General features: G+C 34.0%; 2 protein-coding genes across 2 annotated transcripts in view; one reads left to right on the top strand and one right to left on the bottom strand.

The window, feature by feature from the left end:
- The window catches only part of LOC149775856 (cell cycle checkpoint control protein RAD9A-like), a 70,559-nt gene extending 56,760 nt beyond the window's left edge, over positions 1–13,799 (bottom strand). The window contains exons 1-3 of the mRNA XM_089944152.1: positions 13,662–13,799; positions 7,349–7,419; positions 4,662–4,823 (exon numbers count right to left, since the gene is read on the bottom strand). Of these exons, the coding sequence (XP_089800278.1) occupies positions 4,662–4,823; positions 7,349–7,419; positions 13,662–13,695 (267 nt within the window). The 5' untranslated portion in view covers positions 13,696–13,799. The remainder of the gene's footprint in view (positions 1–4,661; positions 4,824–7,348; positions 7,420–13,661) is intronic.
- A 50-nt stretch (positions 13,800–13,849) lies between these two features.
- LOC149775857 (vacuolar protein sorting-associated protein 29) lies at positions 13,850–23,995 on the top strand. The gene is made up of 4 exons (XM_089943278.1): positions 13,850–13,934; positions 15,928–16,119; positions 19,851–20,086; positions 22,151–23,995. Exons 1-4 carry the CDS (start codon positions 13,932–13,934, stop codon positions 22,266–22,268), a joined length of 549 nt encoding a protein of 182 aa, XP_089799404.1. The 5' UTR covers positions 13,850–13,931; the 3' UTR covers positions 22,269–23,995.
- Positions 23,996–24,504: the final 509 nt, after the last annotated feature.

Below are 24,504 nucleotides of genomic sequence, written 5' to 3' on the forward strand. Positions count from 1 at the left end.
TGATATGTCATACTATCTACATCTTGGCAGATTGATCAGATATTTCAGTGCTTTGGGTCTGTGAATTTAATTGGATACAGCAGTAACCGCTGCAATGAATCAAAACAAAGTTGTTCAAATTTAAACTGTTCCTCCATGATCAAGACAAGGGGAACACATAACTGGAATGGAATCACAAATAAGCAATTTTCAACTGTCGATCCATGCTTGCACCAATACATCCTTTCCTTAACATGCCCATGTAATGGCTTCTCTCTGGTAAGTAGTCATAATTTTGATGTTAAACTTAAAAAATATCTTTTTGATGTCAATTGCCTCCACCATTTTCCGCCAATGTACAATTCACCACTGTTGCATTCTATTAGTAAATTAGCTTAAGTTACATACTAAGTGAGGCAACTCACAAAATCCAATAAATGTCACTATGACAAAACATTGAAATATCTGACTGATCTGCCAAGGTGTAGACAGGTTAACATATTGGAATCTTGGCTAGCGAAGATGCCTTTATACAAAACCATAGTATAGAAAGTACTGGTAGCTTGAAGAGTTATGGTGATACTAATATATGAGTGATACCAATACATAATCATGGCTTACAGCTTGAAGAGTTAAGGTGATACTAGTATATGAGTGATACCAATACATAATCATGACTTACAGCTTGAAGAGTTAAGGTGATACTAATATTAGAGTGATACCAATACATAATTATGGCTTACAGCTTGAAAAGTTAAGGTGATACTAATATATGAGTGATACCAATACATAATCATGGCTTACAGCTTGAAGAATTAAGGTGATACTAATATATGAGTGATACCAATACATAGTCATGGCTTACAGCTTGAAGAGTTATGGTGATACTAATATTAGAGTGATACTAATACATAATTATGGCTTACAGCTTGAAGAGTTAAGGTGATACTAATATATGAGTGATACCAATACATAATCATGGCTTACAGCTTGAAGAATTATGGTGATACTAATATTAGAGTGATACCAATACATAATTATGGCTTACAGCTTGAAGAGTTAAGGTGATACTAATATATGAGTGATACCAATACATAATCATGGCTTACAGCTTGAAGAGTTAAGGTGATACTAATATTACAGTGATACAATATAAAATTATGGCTTAGAGCATTAAAGTGATACCAATACATAAGAGCAGATGGAAGAACATTAACTCCAGGAATATTTGTATTTATGGTATTTTATCTTAATATAAACTTAGTGCTCTAGAAAAATCTGTATGGTATTTTACTCAAATTTTCTTTACTTTACATGACATTTGAGAGTTTATATGAAACATTTAAAATATTGGGTGGAAGTGTTATGGTGAGTTCCTTTTAAAAGTATTGTTCTTACTACTTCAAGTATTACCTTTAGTGGAACAATATACAGGGGAGATAACTTTTATTAGCAAGGCAAAAAAGATGAGTTTCCTATGCAGTTGTGGTTTTAAAATTAAAGGTAAGTTGTGTTTTTCCAAACAATAAATATATATATATATATATATATATATATATATATATATATATATATATATATATATATATATATATATATATATATATATATATAGATAGATACATACATACACACACACACACACACATTATATTATAATGATTAATATGTACTTGAAGTAATGGGCAAAACCAGCTCAATTTGATGCATAAATCAATTTCAGAAATTTTTTCTATGGTCTGTGTGTGCTAGGGTCAGCACTGAAAAACTGGGGTGACCGGAAACACACATATTTGTGGGGGAGCCTAATATAGATTAAATTTAGTACAAGAAAATGGGCACTATGCCATAGCCATGGTGATCTATCCAAGCCAAAAAGTTGATAATTATCACAAGAGTGGAAGTTAGCTTACAGTAATGTGACTAATATATCACGTTAAGGTCAAATTAATTTCTCAGTAAGAAAAACCTAACATAGATTTATTAATATTTACTGAAGCTGACAAAACTCTCTTGACCTGAAAATGGAGCAAGAAACTCAAAACTAAAGAACATGTACAAAATCATAAACATGTTATTCTAAAGTATTTACAATACATAAGGAAACAAAACATCTTCACAGACACTGAGCAATTGGCTTTAAAAGAAACCACTTGTCTTGTCTCAAATTCCACTTGTGCAAAAGGGACATATATTTTACACAGATATTGAAAAATGAAAATACTTTAAATTCTTTGTTTATATAACTCTCAAAACAGTGTACTTCAGAAACATAATTTGTGTGACCCTGTATTCCAAAACTGTATATAATTCATTTCATTAAAATATTTGTCCAGGTATTGATGCAAATCAGTACTCTGTCCAAAAATAACCATGTATATTTTATAGTTCTTGCATTCTTGCAAACAAGATTTATATACAACTTTGTTGGCTGAAAATTTGATTCCATTTTATTTAAAGCAATGTTTTCCTCCAAGTTCTTATGTCAGCCAGTGTCCAACAGTCTTATCAATATCTTAGTGGATTAACCAAGTTGATGCTGATAAGCATCTGAAGCGCATTGTAAGCTTTAAAGTTTATTTTTAAAAAGTATGATTTTGTTCCTGATGCTAAAACCTTGTTTACATTCTGCTAAGGATGGGTCCATAACAAGACATGATTTAATGTTTTTTTTCACAATTTCTGAATGTTCAGTGTGGAATTAAAGTACTTTCATTCTGGCATAGGCATCTACCCTTGGGATCTCTGACTGAGGGTTTGTCCTTAGCTTTGCTATGAGGTCAAATTTGCTGTGTTGTGTATTTGATTATCAATCAAAAGGTAGAGTATTCATTGCACTCCACATGTTCATCGATCAAAGTTGAAAATGGAAATGAAAGGGGAGTGCAACTGGTCGTTTTATTTGACTTAGTAAAAACAATTCAAGTTTTACAACAAAATCAGCAGCTACCAACTCTCTGAACTAAATGGACTAAAATAAAATGTAATTATCTGATCATTTGAGGTATAAAAAAAAAACAACAACATTGTCTTGGACTAATCCCCTAGCTTAACTTAGGAACAATCACATTCATACAACTTGTACATGTAAGCACAAATATGGAACATATCTTCATCTTTTACAAATGATTCGTGCTAATTATTGGTAACCAATGAAATATGGAGAACAGAAACTGTATTGTTGTACATTCATGGGTCACATGCTTCACTTTCTACATGGCCACTCTAGTGGCCTTAGGGGTCAGAGCATCCACCTTGGATATGGGAGGTCGCAGGTATGTAGCCCTGCCAAGTCATAACAAAGACTTATAAAAATGGTAATAGCAGCTGCCTTGCTTGGTGCTCAGCATTAAGAGGTTAGTGTTAGGACTGGTCGGCTTGGTGTCAGGATAATGTCACTGGGTGGGACATCATGCTACATGTCTGTGGCATGATTGAAATTTTTTATACCTACATTAAAAATCCAAATCACAAACACACTTTCTACACTAAGTTCATAGTTTTTATGCAACTAAAGTGATGTTGCCACATTTTGTAGGAATCCTCAAAGTCATGTCAGGCAAACTACACAACAATTTTGTCTAAGTCTGATGGACAACTCATTTAGAATACAAGAGGGCCCCAATATGCATTAAGAGGGGTCCCTCAGTGTTTGGCTATTAAACTATTTATCATAAATGGCAATCATTTAAGTATTTTACCAGATCTCTGCATGGCAAGGATCTCCAATAGTGAAGATTGTGTGTTTTCAACAAGACAAAGAAAGTATGAAATAAAATGTTCAATTTCATGATCCCCTAAGTTAAGTAACACAATGTCAGCATGTTTAACAATAAGTTTAGATTTAAACTTTATGTTCAAAATATAAAATTAAAAGGCCTCTTATATGATGCGCACATTAAAAATGTAAATTTCAGTGTACAGAAATTAGGTTTGACCTATACTGACAAAATGCATCAACAGACAGCCTGCATGTACATCTTTTTTTCCCCATTCTTTTCTTACCTATCCCCATCCTCTAGCCTTTCCTTCAAGAGGTGTGCAGAACAAAAGACCTCTCTTCTACAGTACAATATATTGTTTCCAATTAATACCAACAAACTGCCTCCAGAAGGGTGGTTTGATTTAGAAGGTGGTCAAATTTTAGAGGATAAAATCTGTTCTTTTACAATAACAACAATAGCCAAAAGGTTCAAAATATGGCATAGTCCCATCTGGGCAGGTTTCTCTTGTTCCAATATAAAGAGTAAATACAGTAGTCTCATTTGAGCATATTTCTCTTGTCTTGATATAAATGGTAAATAAAGTAGTTTCATTTTGCCATGTTTCACTTGTCCCAATATAAAATGTAAATAAAGTAGTTTCATTTGGACATGTTTCATTTGTCCCAATATAAACGGTAAATACGGAAGTCTCATTTTGGACACATTTAGTGGGTGCAATTTTACTGAATATATCTTCAGCAGGGTGATGGTTGTGATGCAATATTAATCACATATTTATGCAAACCTATATGAATTTTTTTTTCAAGTTTACTTAAGAATTTATGTGCCAAACAAGCTTTTTATTCTTTACTGGACTGCCACACAAGTCTGTTTAAACCTTGCATGCATGAATGCCTGTCTAAATACAGTCTGGCTTTATTCTAAAATAGAACATCAAGTACAAAGTAAGATGGAAACCTTCATTGCTATTTTGCACCTAATGGCCTCTTCCTCCCCCTCTTCCTTCCCTGATCCATTCATGGTCTGACCTGAGCCATCGTCATAGTACTGGAAAAAGCTCGGGGCAAAAAGAAAATAGGCATAGGCTGATCTAGAAGAATTCACTGTTCGGAGTGCCAACTGTGCAAAGATGCAAAATTATAACAGATATTAATGATTTTAATCATAAGAAATTATCCTGATTTGTCTGTATCACTCAGTTTTACTAGAGCAAACAAAGAAATGACCATAAAACACAAAAGCCCCCACCATTCCCTCTTCTGCAAAACTTCTACAATAACTGCCACGGGTCACAATTGCAAGTCACCATCCTTTTTACAGCATAAAATCACACCCAACTGTACTCACACCCTCCCCAAGGATTGACAACAAGGTGATAATGCAAACTAAAATTTCCTCTTCTACAGTACTATAATAACTGCAATAACTTGCAATTCCCCAAAAACTGTAATCTATATATTGCATCCCATAATTACAGGAAACTGAAAAAAGTACATTTCATTCTTACTAACCTGGATCTGCAGCTGGTTAAAATTCTTGTCACTAATGGACAACATCCATATCAATTAGTGCCAAAATACAAACACAAAACATACTGACAAATTATTTACATGCAACATTCCCTTGAATTAGTCGACATTTTTTACTTTCCCTGAATGACCAAAATGTCAAGTCAACAAATTCTACAATGAGCATGATGATATACTCAGTCTCAGTGTAGTATTTTATTACTCTCATATTTTTATTTTTAATTTACACAGCACTATTGCTTTGTCCTGTTTCTGATCCAACATTTTTTCAGGTTTAAAAAGATCATTTCTACTCTAATATTTTCCAGTCATATAACAGCCAAAAGTCAAATTGATAAAGACAGTTTCGTTTAATGTTTGGATGAATTTTTTAAGATATACAAACTGAAAAGTCAGTTGACCCTTGACCCCAAAATCTCAAGAGTCAAAATGAAAATCTCAAGAGTCAAAACTAAAATCTTGAGTCAACTCTTTTGGACAGTCATGAGCATATAGCTGTGATTATTCATTATAGGTGAAAACAAATGATGTTTATGATTTATTGTCTCATGCTGAATAATGAGAAATACCTGTACAATATTTTGTAAAAAATATACAATCTCATTTTTGTAAAAGTGTTTCACTTCATAACTATATGTTACGGTGTGTATATTTTGTATATGAAACAGAGGATTATTTTATACTTTATTACATTTTCAACTTTTTAACATATTCTATTATGAACTGTTCAAATCATTTTATATGCAAAAATGTACCCATACAACTATGAAGGTTATATATTATTCAAATATCAAGGATGTACATCACAGAATTGTCAGTTCACTTTTCCACTTGTTCTTAAATTTTCTAACAAATTTCACAGATTAAATCTTCTTCTTCTATGAGCTGACACTTCCTTTCTGTTTCTTTGGAATCTCAGGGTCAGAAAATTCATCACTGCCAGGTCTTTTGAGACAGAGGCAGAAAAGAAAACATACTTCTTTGCGCCCTTCTGATTTTAAAGTTCATATGTATGCACTGAATGTTATGTCCATTAACTTTTTTTCCAAATGATCCATTAATTAAAATGTTTGAGGTTTTAAATGTTTTTCTGATTTAAGCAAATTAATTGCTAATAAAACACAATCCCACACCGAAAACTGGCTTAGCGAGAAGCCATATATTTCCATATTGTCCAACTGATCATAATTTAAAGCTCAATCAAACAAATGTCGATATTTTATCAGAAATGAATCCAGTGAAGTCACAAATGATTCCAAACTTTTTAAACATCCCACTAATGAAGCAGCTTGCCAATAAAACAATTAAAGCTGGTCCACTTCCATTGACAACTGGCTTCGCGAGCTGCCATGATATGCTCCAGTTTTGACCAGTTGATTATAATTTCATGTCCAAACATACCAATGCTGATATCTGATCAAAAGGCAGTCCATTCATGTCATAAATGTTTCCTCTTCCTCTATCATAAACTTCAAACATAACCTCAAAACAGTCCAACCTAAGTCAGTTGAATGTAAGCCTGACTTCAGTAACTGTTAGCTCCACCCAGTTGATGTATACCTTCCACTGGTGCCATATTATTGGCTGTCGCAGTAAGTTTGTTATGGACAACTTACTCTTACTAAAACAACTAAGCCAGAAGTGAATCAAAGGTAATAAAGATTTGTTCCAACCCAAATCTATGTGCATCAAAAAAGATGCACAAGTCAAAATTTCCACTCGTCAAAAATGGGCCATTTTTATATTCCTCACATCAAAACTCAAGGGTACACATCTATTAAAAAACCTGCAAACCTGAATACGGTTTGAATCAATGGTCAGTACACAAGAAATATGTTTATTTAACATGGATGCTCCACCAATGCCTTAAACAGACCTAAATGTGAAACCTAACCAAGTAATGTGAAAGCAAACACAGAAATGTGCAATGCTATCAAACCCCAACACAATGATGGTGAAGTGAACAATTTTTTTTTAAATTTCAGCATTCTTAATGTCAGATTTAAAGTGCAAAAAATGCCAATTATTAATTAATTAATTATGAACTAACTCTCAGAAAGTTTATTTACAAAATCCAGTTTAAGTCTGGCATGTGTTGTGTTGAAATGAGCTTACCCCATGTTCTAATGGTTCCACATATAACTCCTCTCCAATTCTGGATAAAGATTGAACTGCTCTGCCAAAGACTGAAAGAGAAAATAAATATAATATTTGCCTGATTTTGAATAATACTGTAGTTAATTAACTTAAAATACCTGCAATAACAGGTATCAGACATTAAATATTCAAAAGCATAAAAAGTACTTTTTCTATCTCCAAGGTCCAAAACATTTTATTAACATTTTATTCTGCTCCTGAGCCAAAACACTTTGGTCCAGATTAAAGACTGTTTCACTTTTTTCCATGTTAAAATGTACTTTTTATAAATACTGAAAACCAAATGACTAAACATCATATGCACTATCCTTCACATTTATCCATGATCCTATTGTCGGTGGTTTCAAAATTGTACTCCAGACAAGGAAGGATAAAAGATACATAGGAAGCCACAGTAACTGGTACATCAGACTCATGATAAAAAAGGTAACAGATTCAATTCCCATCCAGGCCAGCTGTGTCTTTGTGAAAGACAATAAGCTCACATTTCCTTGGCATAATTGTTTCACACTCTGCATAGGGTTTGATCTTTCCACGTTTCCTCAGTGGTTATCCCGAATAATTAAATAAGATCTTGTGTATCTTAGGTATTGATAAAACATACATTTTAACTCCCTTTATTTAATTTTTATGACTGATGGGATGGTATCTGGGTTGAAAAGTGCACAGTGGTTAGTGTCTGCCTCAGATGTGGGAAGTCACTTGTTCAAACCCCAGCTAAGTCATATCAAAGACTTATAAAATGGTAATAGCAGCTGCCTCTCTAGATGCTCAGCATTAAGAGGATAGAGATAGGACTGGTTGGCCTGGTGTCAGGATAATGTGACTGGGTAGGACATCATGCTACATGTCTGCTGCATGATGCCCCAGTGCTAGACATCACTATAAACTGCCACATTGCAGACATCATAGCGATATAACTGAAAAATTGTTACAGCTACATTAAAAGTCCAAATCTAAACATGGAATGACATTTGTATTACTAATTAACCATAATGCATTCACTGAGTAATAACTTGTATCTTTCTGGCAATAAGACTGTTGATATTTAATTATCTCGTCCATAACGCTGTAATGGATTGAGAGATTTTCCTAAAACTATGTATAATTAGGGTCATCTATTTAGTATGTATGCAAAACCTGGCAAAGTTTGACCCCCTCCCCCTCACTTTACACATGCATACTTGTTTACACCTCCCACCTGTGTACGTACACTTGATGCATCCCCCCAAAACAAATTCAATAGAATGTCCTATATTTAATCCAAGCAGAAATGATCAAGGATTAATTAGTGTTGTTCCGATTATCGATTATAATCGATCATCAGTTGGTTGAGCGAACCAATAAGATAATCGATTTTGAAACTCCATAATCGATTATGTGTAAAGGGAGACTACTTTTTATTTGTATGCAAAGCACAAAGGTTAATAAAACTCCCAGCCACTAAAGCTGACCTGAAATTTATTAATTCCCTTCACAACTACAAATATAAAACCATATATTTCATAGGTGCAAAATTTCATAATTAGGAACATATAGCCATTATTACAGGATCAAGCTGTTAAATAGTTGAGTTAATAAATTTAAACACATTTTGTTGATTTGTTTCAGTTTTAAATGCAACATTATTTGTAGTATTTGTAAACAATGACAAACAAGAAAACCATGTCCTTCTACACTTAAAATTATAGACACATCACATATGAATGAAAGGATTTTGGGGGATTGTAGCAGTATTTCAGTTGCATATTACTTATCAGCCACAAAAAGTTGCGTTCATTTAACAAAGATGTAGAACAAAAATAACACAAAACACAATAGACAAAAATGTAATATTATTATCAGGTTAAAGTATAGCTGTCATTAAAAGAGATTACTCCTGTACATTTACTAACATCTTGAACTATTGATCAAAGATATAACTGAATAACAAACAAAAATTAAAATTGCTCTTAGTAACTGATTATAATCGATTATCAGTTGGTTAAGTGGAACCAATTATCGATTATGAATTTCTGACCAATTCCCATCAGTAGGATTAATATTAACGTGTTTAATAAAACAGTCCACAGATGTTGAATGTCTGGCTGCATCAAAGAAACAAGCTGCGTAACTTTAAAATTTTTGTCTAGTGTTTACAAAAATTAAACCGCCAAGTCGAACAGGTTATGTATTATACAAATTATTATTGAGGTTTCACTCCCCCCCATTTCCTATGCATATGTATATTATCAGTAGAAACTCCCCAATATGCAAGCATCTGCATTTGGGTTATCCACCCTCCATGCGTACTTACTAAACTGATGGCCCCTTATTAGAAGCTCTCTTATGTACAACTCAGACCACTGAACATTACACACCTGTGCCAAGTTTTAATTCACCTGCTAGTGTTCATGGATAGTCAGAATTACTCAATCACTTAATATTGGGAAGTGTCTATTCACACGGCTACTGTGTAGCAACTTTTGCAAAAGACTATTCGCACAGCTACCAAATAGCCAAAACAGAAAAGAAGAAACGAAGATCAGGTGTGAGTGTGTGTCTGATTTGGATTTTTAATATAGCTTTAACAATTTTTCAGTCATATCTCTATGATGTCTGCAGTGTGGCAGTTACAGTGATGTCTAGCACTGAGGCATCATGCCGCAGACATGCAGTATGATGTCCCACCCAGTCACATTATCCTGACAACAGGCTGACCAATCCTAATACTAACCTCTTAATGCTGAGCGCCAAGCGAGACAGCTGTAAGTACTATTTTTATAAGTCTTTGGTATGACTCGGCCAGGGATTGAACCCACCACCTCCTCCCACATCAGATGCGGTCGCTCTAAGCACTAGACCACCGGAGAGGTCCAAAGATCAAAAATACATGACAGACATATGAACAGCTGCTTTAAGTAAATTATATATACAATAGGCAGCCATGCAAAGTTTTTCCAAGCTTCCAAGCTACCGTAAGGTAAATTTTATAAGGTACATGGTGGCCATGTGAACAGTCTTTTCAAAGTGATCACATCGTTGTCATGCAAATAGCATCAGCCATTACCAGGGTGGGTAGGGTTGGTGATCTGACTAGTTAAATCTTACCGAAAAAAATCCCAGGGATCGTCCTGGGCTTCGCCAATGTCGCAAATTGTGATTTTTTTCCCTTACTGGCGACAAAAATATCCCATCTGGCGATTTTTTTGGCGACATACTTTTTGGTTATTTAATTTGTACATACAATCATGGATTTGGACTGGATAAATTAAAAGGGAGAACGAAAGGAAGCCACAAACTTGACTAAGCAATGCATTGGAATCAATCTGTTACACAAGCGATCCTATGTTCATATTGACGACCCCATCTTTACAGTGCATTGTTACATCATAATCTGCTTATGCTGACATCATAATCCGCTTATGCTTACATCTGGGCTGCAATAGTCAATCATGCTACCGCACTATACCTACAACTGACCGACTTCTGAAGACGCTAATAGCACAGATACAATTAATTGTATGGCTAATCCTTCTGTGTTTTTTTTTTTTTTTTTACATATACCAATACAATAGTTTCACTGAACCTTTATAGAAAACTGATAACGTTTGAAGTACCCACTGTGTATAAATATAAAGCAAATGGAAAAAATCTCAACCACAATTATATCTGTCACCAGTGCAGCATTTTACTCATTGATCTTTTCCTTTTGCCATCAATTCCGTGTTACGGCTGCAGAGACTTAAACTCCGCAACAAGAAATAGCACCAAAAAAAAAACAGTTTTGCATAATTAAAAATAAATTATTTATTTCTCAAAATACAGGAGTGAAAGAATCCCTAAATTGGGTGTGAATTTATGCTTATATATTTACAGTCCAATATTGCCAGGTGTTGACTCGTGTAAGTTTTATTCGTGGGAATGGAGATCCTATTTTGCTTGTCAAGAAAATTTATACAGCATTCAGTGATCATTCTTGGGATTTAGGAAGCAATTCACTACAAGCTTTGTGAAGCTAGCCATAAAGGGGTGGGGGTGGGGTGGGGCTGCTGAGAGACTACTGGTGTCACCTGTCAGCACTGTAGACTGTGAACGTGGATTCAGTAAGATGAACCTCATAAAAACTGACATCAGAAATAAGCTCTGCATCTCATCTCTCGAGAATTTAATGAGTATCAGCATGTACAGATGTGAAAAATTAGACTTTGAAACTGCATTCAACAAGTGGGCAGTCCTAAAATCGTGACAGATCTTCATGTAACACTTTGTAACATTTTGTTAATGCTTGTTGTAATTAAAGTATTAACTAACCCATCTTTTGTAATTTTCATTGCCTGTTACATTAATAGACTAAATTAACACTTGGAAAAATGTACACTACTTGTTTTGGCGACACTTTTTGAAAATTGGCGACAAAATATTGAGGTTGGCGATTTTTTTGGCGACAGCTTTTTAAAAGCCAGGACCATCCCTGAAATCCCATTTTGTATCTAAACATTTTTTCAGAGAAATTAAGACTTTTTAAAACGTGCACACACATCATATTTGTCATAACTTTAACTCTCCTCAAAACATGACAGCTTGACTGATACATTTCCCGGTCTCGACAATTCCAGATGACAGTGGACAAATTAGAGTTGGTTAGATGACTTAAATTTCACTTAGAAATGTCAGCTATTCTGGAAATTATAATTAGCTTATTTATTTAAGCATATAGCAATAGGTACTTGCTGAGCTCTAGCACACATTAACAGCGGTCGGAATTACCCGACTGGTCAGAATTATACGTTAACATTACAGTACCCGGTTCATCTGCAAATATTTATCATTTGGCTCCTTTGCCATCTGTTTTCACTGACTTACAGACAATTCGGCCCAAAGACAATTTGGCCCAAGACAATTCGGCCCAACTTGGACCGAAAATAAGACAATTCGGCCCAAAAATCTACTATACTTCTTTTTATCAGACGTCCTTTCTCCACAGTAATATCTGTATTTGGGATGGTTTTCCTAAAGATATCTGAAAGCTCCTAACCATTATAACTTCGGAAAACATTTATCTAGTTCACCAAATGTTTTAGCTATGATGTCGTAGCCTCAACTTGATATTGTTGTGGTTGAGGCTACGAACTGATCCCATATCATGTAATGGAGCAAAAAATATCATCACTAAAGTCAGAAAAACAAACAGTGTAGAAATCAACTGCATAAGTATAATCATGTTTTGAAAGAAGTTTGGCTTATTTTGAATTTATTAAGCCCTTACACGATAAAATAAATTGGCATGGTTACTCTAACCTTATACTGTCTGCCATGACAGATAACGCGAGACTCTCGCCGTGACCCCTTTTCTACATAAGGCTTGCCAGACCATATTTTGGATATTCTACGCTATATTATTATCAATCAAGTGTGAATAATTGCTTCTTGGTGAATTTCAAAGTTGCTGATAAACCGTATTTACTTTTAATGCGCAGAATTTCTGACCCAAACGGCGCCAAATTTTTACCACGATTTGTTTACATTTCCAAATAAGGCGTCAATGTCCTTTTATGGCACACAAACAAACGAGGCTGAGAACGGAAGTAATCATTATTTGAAATAATATGGCGGACAATCTAAACGAAAATATCGGCTAAAAAAGGTAAACGAGATTTTACAACTATTTCTACAATGATTTTCTATACTTCCGGTATTAAATAAGAGGACTACTCAATTTATTGGATTATATGCAAGGAATATGTTTAAAGTGTTATTATTAGGCTAAAAGAGCGCCGGGTGTGAATCACACCCGGCTTGCTCCATTGACAGTATATGCTCATGTTAGTACCCTGTCCACGAGGTACGAGTAAGGGTACTAATATTAGTACTACAAATGTTTCAAATTTTATTCTCAACCTATTATATTTTACAAACTAATTAAAATGAGAATGAATAATTAAGTTACCTAATGAAATGATTTTGAACTATACGGTAAAAACATATTATATATAAGAATTGTCAAAATATATGTTAAAAATAAATACTTGTTAGAACTATTGACAGCTGTATTATAAAACTGGGCCGAATTGTCTTATTTTCGGTCCAAGTTGGGCCGAATTGTCCAATAGCCGTTTTCATTCACTGCCACCAAAATAGGTGGTGTGTTAATGTAACATAAGTAGAATTTTCTTCTCCTTGTGGACAATATATAAACCCAGAACACTAAAATAGTTTGCCCAACGAAGCTCTCTCTTTTGACATTAATGTAAGACCGAAAAGTGGCAGTTAAAAATAAATTAGGAAAGACCTTTGATATTAACGCCTGGTATCAAGCAGTTCATTTTCAAACTGAGTTCGTAGCACGATCGCAACTCGCGTTCTTTCACAAATGGTCAAATAGTTGAACGTTTTAAATTTTTCGTCCAATTATTTCCAACTATCCCGCCATTTTATGTACATTTTCTCAAATAAGATTTGATTGGTTAGAAATCTGAACACTAGCCGATGAAAATCTGTTTTCTATCTTCATTAGGTTAGCACAGGAACCGGAATAGAGCTGTGTGAAATTGACAAGAAAATGGTAATGAGGCCTAAAGTTTCCATCTAGTTTATGAAATTATCATGAAATAGGAATTCTGCATATATTTTATAGTATAATGGATAAATTATACTATAGGTTTCAAACTGTATAAGAAAGGAATTGATATATTTTTTACTTCTGAGGCTTACTAGGTTTTATTGGGGGTGTGTCACAGAAGACCGGGATACACACCAACCCCATGTTCGTACATAAACTCGTAGATTATTAATATGAACACACCCATAAATTGATAAATATATAAAGAAGTGTAACAAGGAAATACATATGTTATACTGTAAAGGAGTCATTCCATGAACATACATTATGTTTGCTATTTTTTGTTGTGACTGCTGTGAAGACAAGAAGATTAAAGTAAGAAAATCACGTTGCTGTGTATCATTTATCAAACTCCCCATTTAGTTATATTCAGACACTACACAAGCAATGAAACTGAAATGCTTGCCCTCCTGTTGGTACACCATCCACCATCATTTTTAAAACGAAAAAGTCATGGATTTAAAAAGTGCAAATAGTTTGCAAACCAGGGGGTCCCTAACATTATCATCGTCTTCACATTTCGTTACTAATATGCTGTTTTCAGACAACTGATGTGATGTAGCAGTTAGACATCTTTGATAAGCACAGAATAATTCCTTACATTTTCATGACTTTGCAAGTTAATCTCTTAGAACAGATGCATGTAAGAGTTGCACTTCTGCTTAATATTTTCTTAGAAATATTAAAACTGGAGTAACTGATGCAAGGAACAGTTTTTCCTGAACATGGCTTATTCTGAAATTGGAAAAGGACAGGGATCAGTCTGTCTGGTTGTTTACAGTGACAGTTTCCATTTGGTTTCAAATGTGAACAAGATGACAGTGTTAGGGGCCACCAGGCCACGGGTTAGAAATTATAAAATGATGAATGAAAAGACCAGGTTTTGTGCATTGTTCATATCATTTATGCTTTTTCTTAAATCAGTAATGGGGTGCTACAAACAGATGCGAGGGTAAGCAGATACTCTAGGATGCCCAGATGTAGATCCTGAAATACTGTGTCCCCTCCCCCAGGAACCACATGCATTTTTCACCTGAACTGCTTCATGAGAGAATTTGAACTTAACAGGTTTCAGAAATGTGCAGAAGGTGAACAATGCAAAGATACATGTAGTATCCAAGATTGGAACATTTGGAGAATATTTATGAGCAAAAGTTTACATCTTTGACCCAAAAGGCGATTAAAAAAATGGGACAACAAATTATAATTTGGTAAAAGCTGGATAATTGGTCTGTATTTTCAAGTTTGAAATTAATGAAGTTCATATGCATTTAGTTATGCACTGATTAGCATGGTCTCTGTTTTTGCACTGAAAATTTAGAACAGAAATTAACCCCAGCTTGAGGTGGAAATTGCCTCTTGCTTTGCAGAAAAGCAGTGAATTTTCTAAATAAAGGAGGGATTTAATGAAAAAATAAAGGTTGGTTTTGAAAATCTAAATATACAATTTTCATGCATTTGCTTCATTTTGTGGCACTAAGCTGTAGAAATATGCTCAGACCTCACAAGCACATATCCTACAATAACCCAGTTGATAGGTAGTGAAGCATTCCATGATGCTATTATTTTTTTAAAGTTTCTGTATACAGCAGCATATAACTTAAAATAAATAAACAGTCATATCAGGCAGTGAGTTAGAGACAGAACAATCATTGGCAGAACAAGTTTCATGTCTTGGACATTTTTCCTTGATAGTATTGTTATGAGGGAGCACTTATTTTGCTTGCACCAGTTTCAGTCCTGTGTAAGTCTGCCATCAGTGATCAATTTTTGTGTGTTTCATAGAAGTTATGTGAATTCTGTATTCAGTAAGAATTTTATCTATTTCATTGGCAATTTTCAGGCTGTCAGTTGCAGTTTGTAACATTGTTATTGTTTTTCTTCATTAAAATTTCATGGTTATCTGTATGATTTTTTTTCTTCTTTCTTTTTCCAGTTGGTTTTAGTTCTTGGAGATCTTCACATTCCACACAGAAGTAACAACCTGCCTGCCCGATTCAAGAAACTCCTGGTGCCAGGCAAGATTCAGCACATCCTGTGTACAGGCAATCTCTGTACAAAAGACTCCTTTGACTACCTCAAAACACTTGCCAGCGATGTCCACGTGGTCAGAGGAGACTTTGATGATGCAAGTTTCTCATTACTTTTCCCTAACATTTAATACAGATTGACCATAGTGGTGCAGTCTTTTATAAGAGTACTTATGAGGGTCTTGTCTTTTTCTCATAAGAAATTCGTAGTGTAGTTTGCATGAATTGTGTATTCTCATGATGGACAGGATAACTGATCAATTTAATTAAGCAAGCTTGTGACATGAGACATTTGGCAGGGTACCACTGTACTTGGTTACTTTGTACTTGTGAACCCAGAAAATGCAGGACTGGTGCTGATACCCATGTACTCCTGTTTTAAGGAGTTACAGTGCTCTTGTTCATATTCATATTTAGAAATAGAAAATACCCAGTACTCTAGAGTACATTTTGGAGTAAACTGAAATTGAGGCAGTCAAAATTGTGAACTTTTCTTGCTTAATATATTAAGTTCATGATAAAGTTAATAAATGTACTCAGTAAATCTTAGAGAAAATAGAACAATGCTTAATTCTCAGATATATGTTTTTTCTTAGCTATTTTTTTTGTAAACTTAGATTGAATTAAGTTCTCAGGATCTACTGGGGAAAAAGCAAGAATGTTTCACTCTTTATTTTTATTCTTTGAGTGATAACACAAGTTTACATATGATGTGGACCCACTACAACTAGCAGGTTGTAGTGATGTATTCTGTTATGATTGAAAATGCCCCCCCCCCAATTTTGTTATATTATTTGACATGACCAGACTGGTAATCAATTCTTTGCATGTACGATTGTTGCCACTACACCAGTCTGGGAAATAGCAGCATGCATTTAATGGATACATTAGAAACCCAGATGTACTTGTGCCCATGCTCTAACTTAGAAGACAAAAATACTTGTATTTATACTCTGGCTTAATAAAACAAATTTGTACTTGTACTCATACTTGAAACAAAACAAAAAGCAATCATACTCAAAACAAAAGTGCTTATACTCATATGCTAACATAGCAAAATAAAATAATTGTACTGATAATTGAAACCAAAGTGCTTAAACACATACTCTAACTTACTGAAATAAAAGTACTTGTACTCAACACTGATACTCTAATGTAATAAATATACTTGTACTCATAGTCTAAGTTAACAAAACTAAAGTGCTTGTATCGGTACTTGTACTCTAAATTAAAGCAAATCAAGTGTTAATACTAATGCTTTAATGAGGCCCTGAGTCACTGAGTGGTCTAAAGAGCTTATCATTGCGGATCATTGCCATCTCACCTCTGTCTGCATGGGTTTGACCAATGTGGGTATGTGAGAAAGCTTGCCAGTAGCTTCTCATGGGTCAGTGGTTCTTTCTCTGGTTTCCCAGGGTTCTTTACCGTTTATACTGCCACCATGTATAGCCTATCTTGTGCTGAAAAATGGCATTAAACCCTACAACAGCAACAACAACAACAGTCATGCTTTAATTTAATGACAGTATTTACACTTTGCGTAATACATTTAAGAGAACATGTACTCTAGTTATACTGTAACTTAACAAAAGTACTCATTCATTCTTACAAAACTTAAGTACATGTACTCATAGTTATAATCTAACTTAACAAGTGCTTATACTTGAGTACTTGTAAAGTACTCTTCCTCATATCAGATGTAGATCACATAGTTTTGGTAAGTAGGTAAGACCCAAATGAATATTCTTGTAAGGATAAACTGTGAGTTAACTGGTTGAATTAGACTTCATTTTAGAAGCTTTCAATGCAGTTGTTTTATTTATTATTTCTTTTATCCATGATGTGTTAAAGATTGATATTTGTGTATCAGCCACTGTATTATCTGGCATAAAGGTCATAGGTATTTATAATTATGAATTTGTACCATTGTAACAAGCATTTCAAATGTTTAAGCTGCTTCATGTGATGCAGGAAACAAGAAGTTATTAGGTCATAACACCAGAAAGTTACTACCTTCACTACTGGTTTTCCAGGTTTCTATATTTAGTCAGATAACCACATATTGGTACATTCCCATGTTTATAAATAGGTCACCACAGCATTTCAGACTCCTTCTAAAGTTGAAAATTGAAATTGTCACTTTGTTGGTTGGTCAGAGCAACATGTAAATTATATAAAGTTAATGGTTGACAATCCTGTCATGCAGCTAAATTCATGAGATAGATCATACAGACTGCTGGTATCAGAATTTTCAAAATGTCTTATTAGAGTAAATGTGTCGGTGTGTGAAACTGTTGGTTCTGGATTCCACTGATGATGTATTGACTTGTGTATTTATGTGTCCATCTTGTGTACTTTGAAAAATTTGTAAGCAGTATTTAAAATATAGTACTGCTATTTCTTTATTGAGTTAAATGTTATTTGTATTATTCCTTTTTCTTGAGCTTCATATTTTACAGTTTTCACCTAGCCAGAAAAGCTTGAAAATCACTTTTATTCTATGTATAAACAGCCTTCACATCATGTTTATTTAAAGATGTTGGGCAGTATTTCATTCATCACTACTGCAATAAATTTATTAATTTTGTGGGAACCATCAGTCTACTGAGTGGCCCATCTTTTTGCTACTTCTTTCTTTTATAATTTTTCCTGTCATATCAGGGTTTGAAATTAATTTAATGCCAATCTGATATCCTGCTGTTACTGATTTTGCCAATAGATAACTAAAACCCAGCCATTGGAGCAGTGAAAATTACCACCAGTTCATGTCATAACCATTAAGAAGTGGTAATAAATTGGGTGCCTACCAACATCCTGTACTTGACAAGGCACAATTAATGTTCATGGTGTAAATGGACACTCATCAAGTAAATTACTGTGATTATTGTCAAAACAGCCTTCATGCATGTGGAATTAGCCTTGTGTATTTCCCCCAAGCACCAATTTCATTACTGATGATAACAAATGGTACAGTCTCAGACTAGTATTAACCAATCAGAAAAGGTTAAATTCATGGACTCTGCAAATAATTCATAATTGTACTGAATAGTGTGTTTCAGTATTTATTATTTTCTTGATTAATATTCATTGCATGATGTGCAGCTGCCACCTAAATGACAGAGGTTAGATGATGACAAAAAATAGTACGGTCACAATTGTAATCAGGTAGAATGACTAAAAAAGTTCCAGAAATAGTGGGAAATTAATACAAATAGCAGAAGTTGGACCCATCAAAGACTGTGATGTTGTGCACATTTGGCATTTAGTATTTAAAGAAAAACAAAAGTGCATGGGAGACTTAATTTCCGAATCCTGTTTGTGAAATACAGTTTATATTGTTTTGAGTTGATGTTAATGAATAAAAAATGTTTATTTAGAAACTGAACTGGCTTCTTTTGATTTTACCAGAATCAATGAAATTTAGGCAGGACTAATTAAATATTTGGGTCATCTTTTGGGTTAGTGAAAACAATTTTTAATTGCAAACCCTTTCTCACATTAGCTCTAAATTATTTCTACCATATAAACAAATTTAAATATCTCTTTGATTTGAAATGTGACTTTGTAATACAGTTGCTCCCACACATGGTGCAGATAGTAATATCATGTTTTTGTTCATGTTTGCAAGGGTAAGTCAAGGTTTTATTTTTTCCAGTAATTTCCGTAAATTTCATACTGATTTTATTTAGAAAATGTCCCTATTTTCCTCTTCTTTATCCTGCATTTTTTTTTTTAAAAGTAGTTTGACTTTATCCCTGCTTTTAAAAAAAAAAAAGTTGCTTGATAAACTGACCAATATATTATGATTTGCTTTTGAAATGTATTTCAGAACCTGAATTATCCAGAGCAGAAGGTGGTTACAGTGGGACAGTTCCGCATTGGTTTATGTCATGGCCACCAGGTGGTGCCATGGGGTGATACAGAAAGTCTCTCTATGGTTCAGCGACAACTCGATGTTGACATTCTCATATCTGGTCATACACATAAATTTGATGCATTTGAGCATGAGAACAAATTTTACATCAACCCTGGTTCAGCCACAGGGGCCTACAATGCCCTGGAAAGGTATTTTGGAATCTATTTGATGCTTGAAGAAAATTGGTACATTGTTACATAATATATAACCACTGTCTTAATAACAAATTCATAGATCCATTTTAAAGTCGAATTATTTCACCATTATAAGTCTTTAATACAAGTCTAAACTTGAGAGATTTGATTGGTCAGTTTTAATTCAGACTTTAAATTCCAGCCAGTCAGATTATTGGAATCAAGACTCAAGCTTTGTTGGTGAAAACCTATCTGGTCAGATATTAACAGGAATTTAGTGGTAGTTTATGGTTTCCAGTGACAATTTTATTCCATAGCAACTTAGTGCCTTCTTAGACCAGCAAATATAGAAGCCTTCTGTTAATAAAATAAAAATCCTCATTTGATCCTGTGACAATTCATATATAAAATGATGTCAGTGGTTGTGAGAAAGAAAGCTTCTCACTATTTTTAATTGGATTACTTCACTATGCTCATACATTTTTTAAAAACAAATTCTTCTCATCAGTATATATTCTGATGCTAATTATCAGGAACTGTCAGGAACCATTGTTTGCAGCCATAGTCTGTCTAATTTCATGAGCAAGCAAATATTCAACTGGTTCTGGACTGTTTGATTACTTTTGAAAGCAAAATTTTCAACTGGTTCTGATCTGATTGACTATTTTGTAAAGCATAACTGTCAAATGCTTCTGGACTGATTGATTATTTTTTGCAGAACAAAATATTCAGCTGATTCTGAACTGATTGACTGCATTTTGTTAAGCAAAATATTCAACTGCTTCTGGGCTGATTGATTTCTTTTTGGACTAATTGACAATTTTGCAATGCAGAATTGTGAACTGGTTCTAGGTTGATTTACTTTTTGCAAGCAAAATGTTTCATCAGGTACTGAGCTAAGTGACAGATGATTTTTCCAGTTCAGCTCCCTGAAAGTTAGTTTGCCTGAATTACATATTAATGAAAGAATAATGTGTTGGTAACTATGGTTATAATCCTTCTAGGGCAGGGGTGGGCAAACTACGGCCTGCGTGCCGCATGCAGCCCGCCAAGGGCTTCATGCGACCTAGGAACAAGTCATCATTCGCACTGACTCTGTTTATGTTACACTGTTTATCAAATAAATGTGCTTCTTTTGAAGTTTAAGTTTTCAAATATTAACAACATATTAACAACTGAAAATTAATTAGATGTTATTTAGAAAAACCTTTTGTTTTTGCTATTTCAAATATTAATTATTTTACTTAATGAACTATGCGGCCCGCGATAAGGTGTAAATTTGTGTATGCGGCACTTGCACTTGAAAGTTTGCCCACCTCTGTTCTATGGTCTATTGAGTTTCTTTGTTAATTTACCTCTCCCTAAAGGATTTCACAGGTCGCAAATCCGTACATTTGTATACTGCAAATCACAAGTAACACACCACATTCAAAGGGAGGTGAACATGTTCTACAGAGATCAGTTAGTAATGACCTGTTTTTATAATTCAAATGAATATTTTTTAGGTCATATGCTGCATCAGCCAAACTAAAGTTAGACTTGCCTATATATACAACAGACTTAGAATTGAATACAACTTTATGGGGAAATATGAAATATTTTAATTTTGACTATAGAAAATGATCACCTATATTTGTTATTTGTTTCCTTTTTTCAATTAGATCATAAATTTTTTAATTTAAAACTAATTCTCTTAATATTGCCACTGATCCGGTGGCCTAAGTGGTTAGAGCATCTGCTTCAGATGTAGGAGGTTGTGGGTTTGAACCCCATCCAAGTAATACCGAAGACTAATAAATATGGTACATGTACTACCAGCTGCCTCACTTGGTGCTCAGCATTAAGAAGTTAGTGTTAGGACCAGCCGGCCAGTTGTCAGGATGATGTGATTGGGTGTGACATCATGCTACTTGTCAACAACATGATGCCCCAGTGCTATACGGTGACTATAAACTGACATCGTAGCAATGTGACCAGTAAATTGTTAAAGCTACATTACAAATCCAAATCACAAACACACACACTAAATAGTGCCATGATATTAAAGATGATTATCGTATTTTTTCTTTTTCTTTTCAGTGATGTCATTCCATCTTTTGTGATCCTAGATATTCAGCAATCCACAGTGGTGGCATATGTTTACAAGCTAATCAATGAAGATGTCAAAGTAGAGAGAATAGAGTACAAGAAGAATTAAATTGCATTCTCCAATGGATCAAAAATATATCTTCATTGTACTGTAATATATAATCAACAAATAGCATGTGCAGAAACTCATTTTACACAATTTTCATAATTGTTTTCTTAAATGTGGGACATTATGGACATAAGTACCACAAAACTGTAGATGAAAAATTGAAACATTATATGGTAATGAATGATCATACACTTTTGATGTAGAGCTGTGTCCCTTTTAAATTACATCACAAGTACTGGTGAAAACATAACTTTTACTTGTTTTAAGACCAAAAAATTGTACTATATGATATAGATTTTTCCTTGAATATCATTATCTGATCAAATTTGGGAATTTATTTGTGACAAAGTTCTTATTAGATACAAGCTTATCTGAATCATTGAAATGCACCATGTCTATTAGAAAACACTTTTCTATATGTCTGTACCATATGCATCAAATTTCAGAGAATGTAGGGAAAAAGCTGTGTTTGAAAGTAATTAATAATTTTCTAGCATCTACTTATTTCCTATTCTTTGTAAGTTTCACTCAATTATGAGGGAGGAGATTTAATTATTTTAGTATAAGATATATCTAGCCCACTTTAGTGGGAAGGGAGACATAGCAGTCACTTTTCTGCTGTCTTTCGGTTTGTTGAGGCTTGGATTAATTTTTTTTTATTTCCCAAACCTCTTGATTGATTTTATTTACACAGGGAATGACTTATTGTGAAGCTGAGACCATTCATTCTACTACTTGCTCACTCATACCATTTGCTTTAGGGAAAACATAACATTTATGGAACATTTGGTTTTAAGTTTTCATTCAAGGTTTTACATTTGCTTTGTATTTCTTAAATTCCTTGATAGATTCTTACCATATTTGGCATTAATGGTGATGATCCTGATATCCCATTCTATGATTCACTCACCTTGTGTTTGTGGAGTCTAGTTTACAGTCAGAAAAAATTAGCATTAAGGTTTTTGTTAATGTTTTTCCATTTGCTAATATTTCCAAAATACCTTGGAGGATTTTCTTCATGCTCAGATTAAATCATAAAGCTAAGATGACTGATTATGTGACATGCTTGCTCAACCATTTGACTTTATGGTCAAGGTCACATTTTACAGCAATGCTTTGGCTTTTGGTTTAACAGGCAGACCCTGGCCTTCCTGTTGAAAAGTAGAAGATTAACTGTCATTATTTTAAGACAAAGAATGCACCTGCCTGGGTGATAATTGATAACTGTAGTGATTAGTGTGTGCAACTTGCTGGTAGGAATGTTCACCTTAAAGTTATGAATGAATTATACTCTTACATGTGTATGATCTTGAAATGTATCCTAATGTGCTGATAGGAGAGAGGGAGAGTTTGTGTGTATTGGAAATATATTTGTGTGTTGGTAATATGTTTGATCATATCTGTTATATAATGCAATGTTGCAACACACTTTTTTTGCATTGTAAATTATCTGTTGATTTATTATTTACAAGATAATTCATTTTGCTTGTGCAGGAAATAAAGTGTATGATTGAGTATGTTATGAGTCGTTTGCTAAATTGGTTATAGATAAAACTTAAAATATCTAGTATCAGTTGTACAACAATTTCTCATAACTTGTTTGAAGTCCTATTAATGGCATAGGTAGAAACTTGCAGAGGAGACAGAAGTACCTGAAGAGAACCAGTGACCTTGCAGCTACTAATCTATGAATGGTTTAACTTTGTGGAATAAACTATAAAGGCCAAGGAACTGAGAAAGTGTCTTAATTTCTGCTTGTTTCAGGCTCCCATTTCTCTTTGAGTTTATGAACCTATTTTTTTTAGGTCATTGTCTCTTTGTACAGAAGAGTTTGTGCTGTGACCTCGGGGTTCTTGGCATAATCCTTGGATTAGCATCAGCATTAGTGATAACAGATATACACAGCAGGTTACAGTTTGAGTATATTCATTCTCCTGCATCCAAGGTGAATGATAACTCATTCGTAGACATTGCATTTACGTTGCACTCGTGTATAATGAACAATGCCATACTTACAATACCTCTCCCTCGTTAACTCGCAAACCCACTTCTAGCATGGATTCCATTTTCTAAACTTGAAAATGTCCCCAAAATTTACCCGTTTGTGGAATGCGATGAAAATCATGATGAAAATTGGTAGATGAAACCTTGATGTATCTCTAGTTTTATCATCAGATATTATACTTAGTACCTGGAAATTGGAATCAACATCATGAAATTTTCAACTTTTAATAAG

The sequence above is a fragment of the Sinohyriopsis cumingii genome, chromosome 19 (assembly GCF_028554795.1).
Source record: "Sinohyriopsis cumingii isolate HCF-2022 chromosome 19, ASM2855479v2, whole genome shotgun sequence".
NCBI lineage: Eukaryota > Metazoa > Mollusca > Bivalvia > Unionida > Unionidae > Sinohyriopsis > Sinohyriopsis cumingii.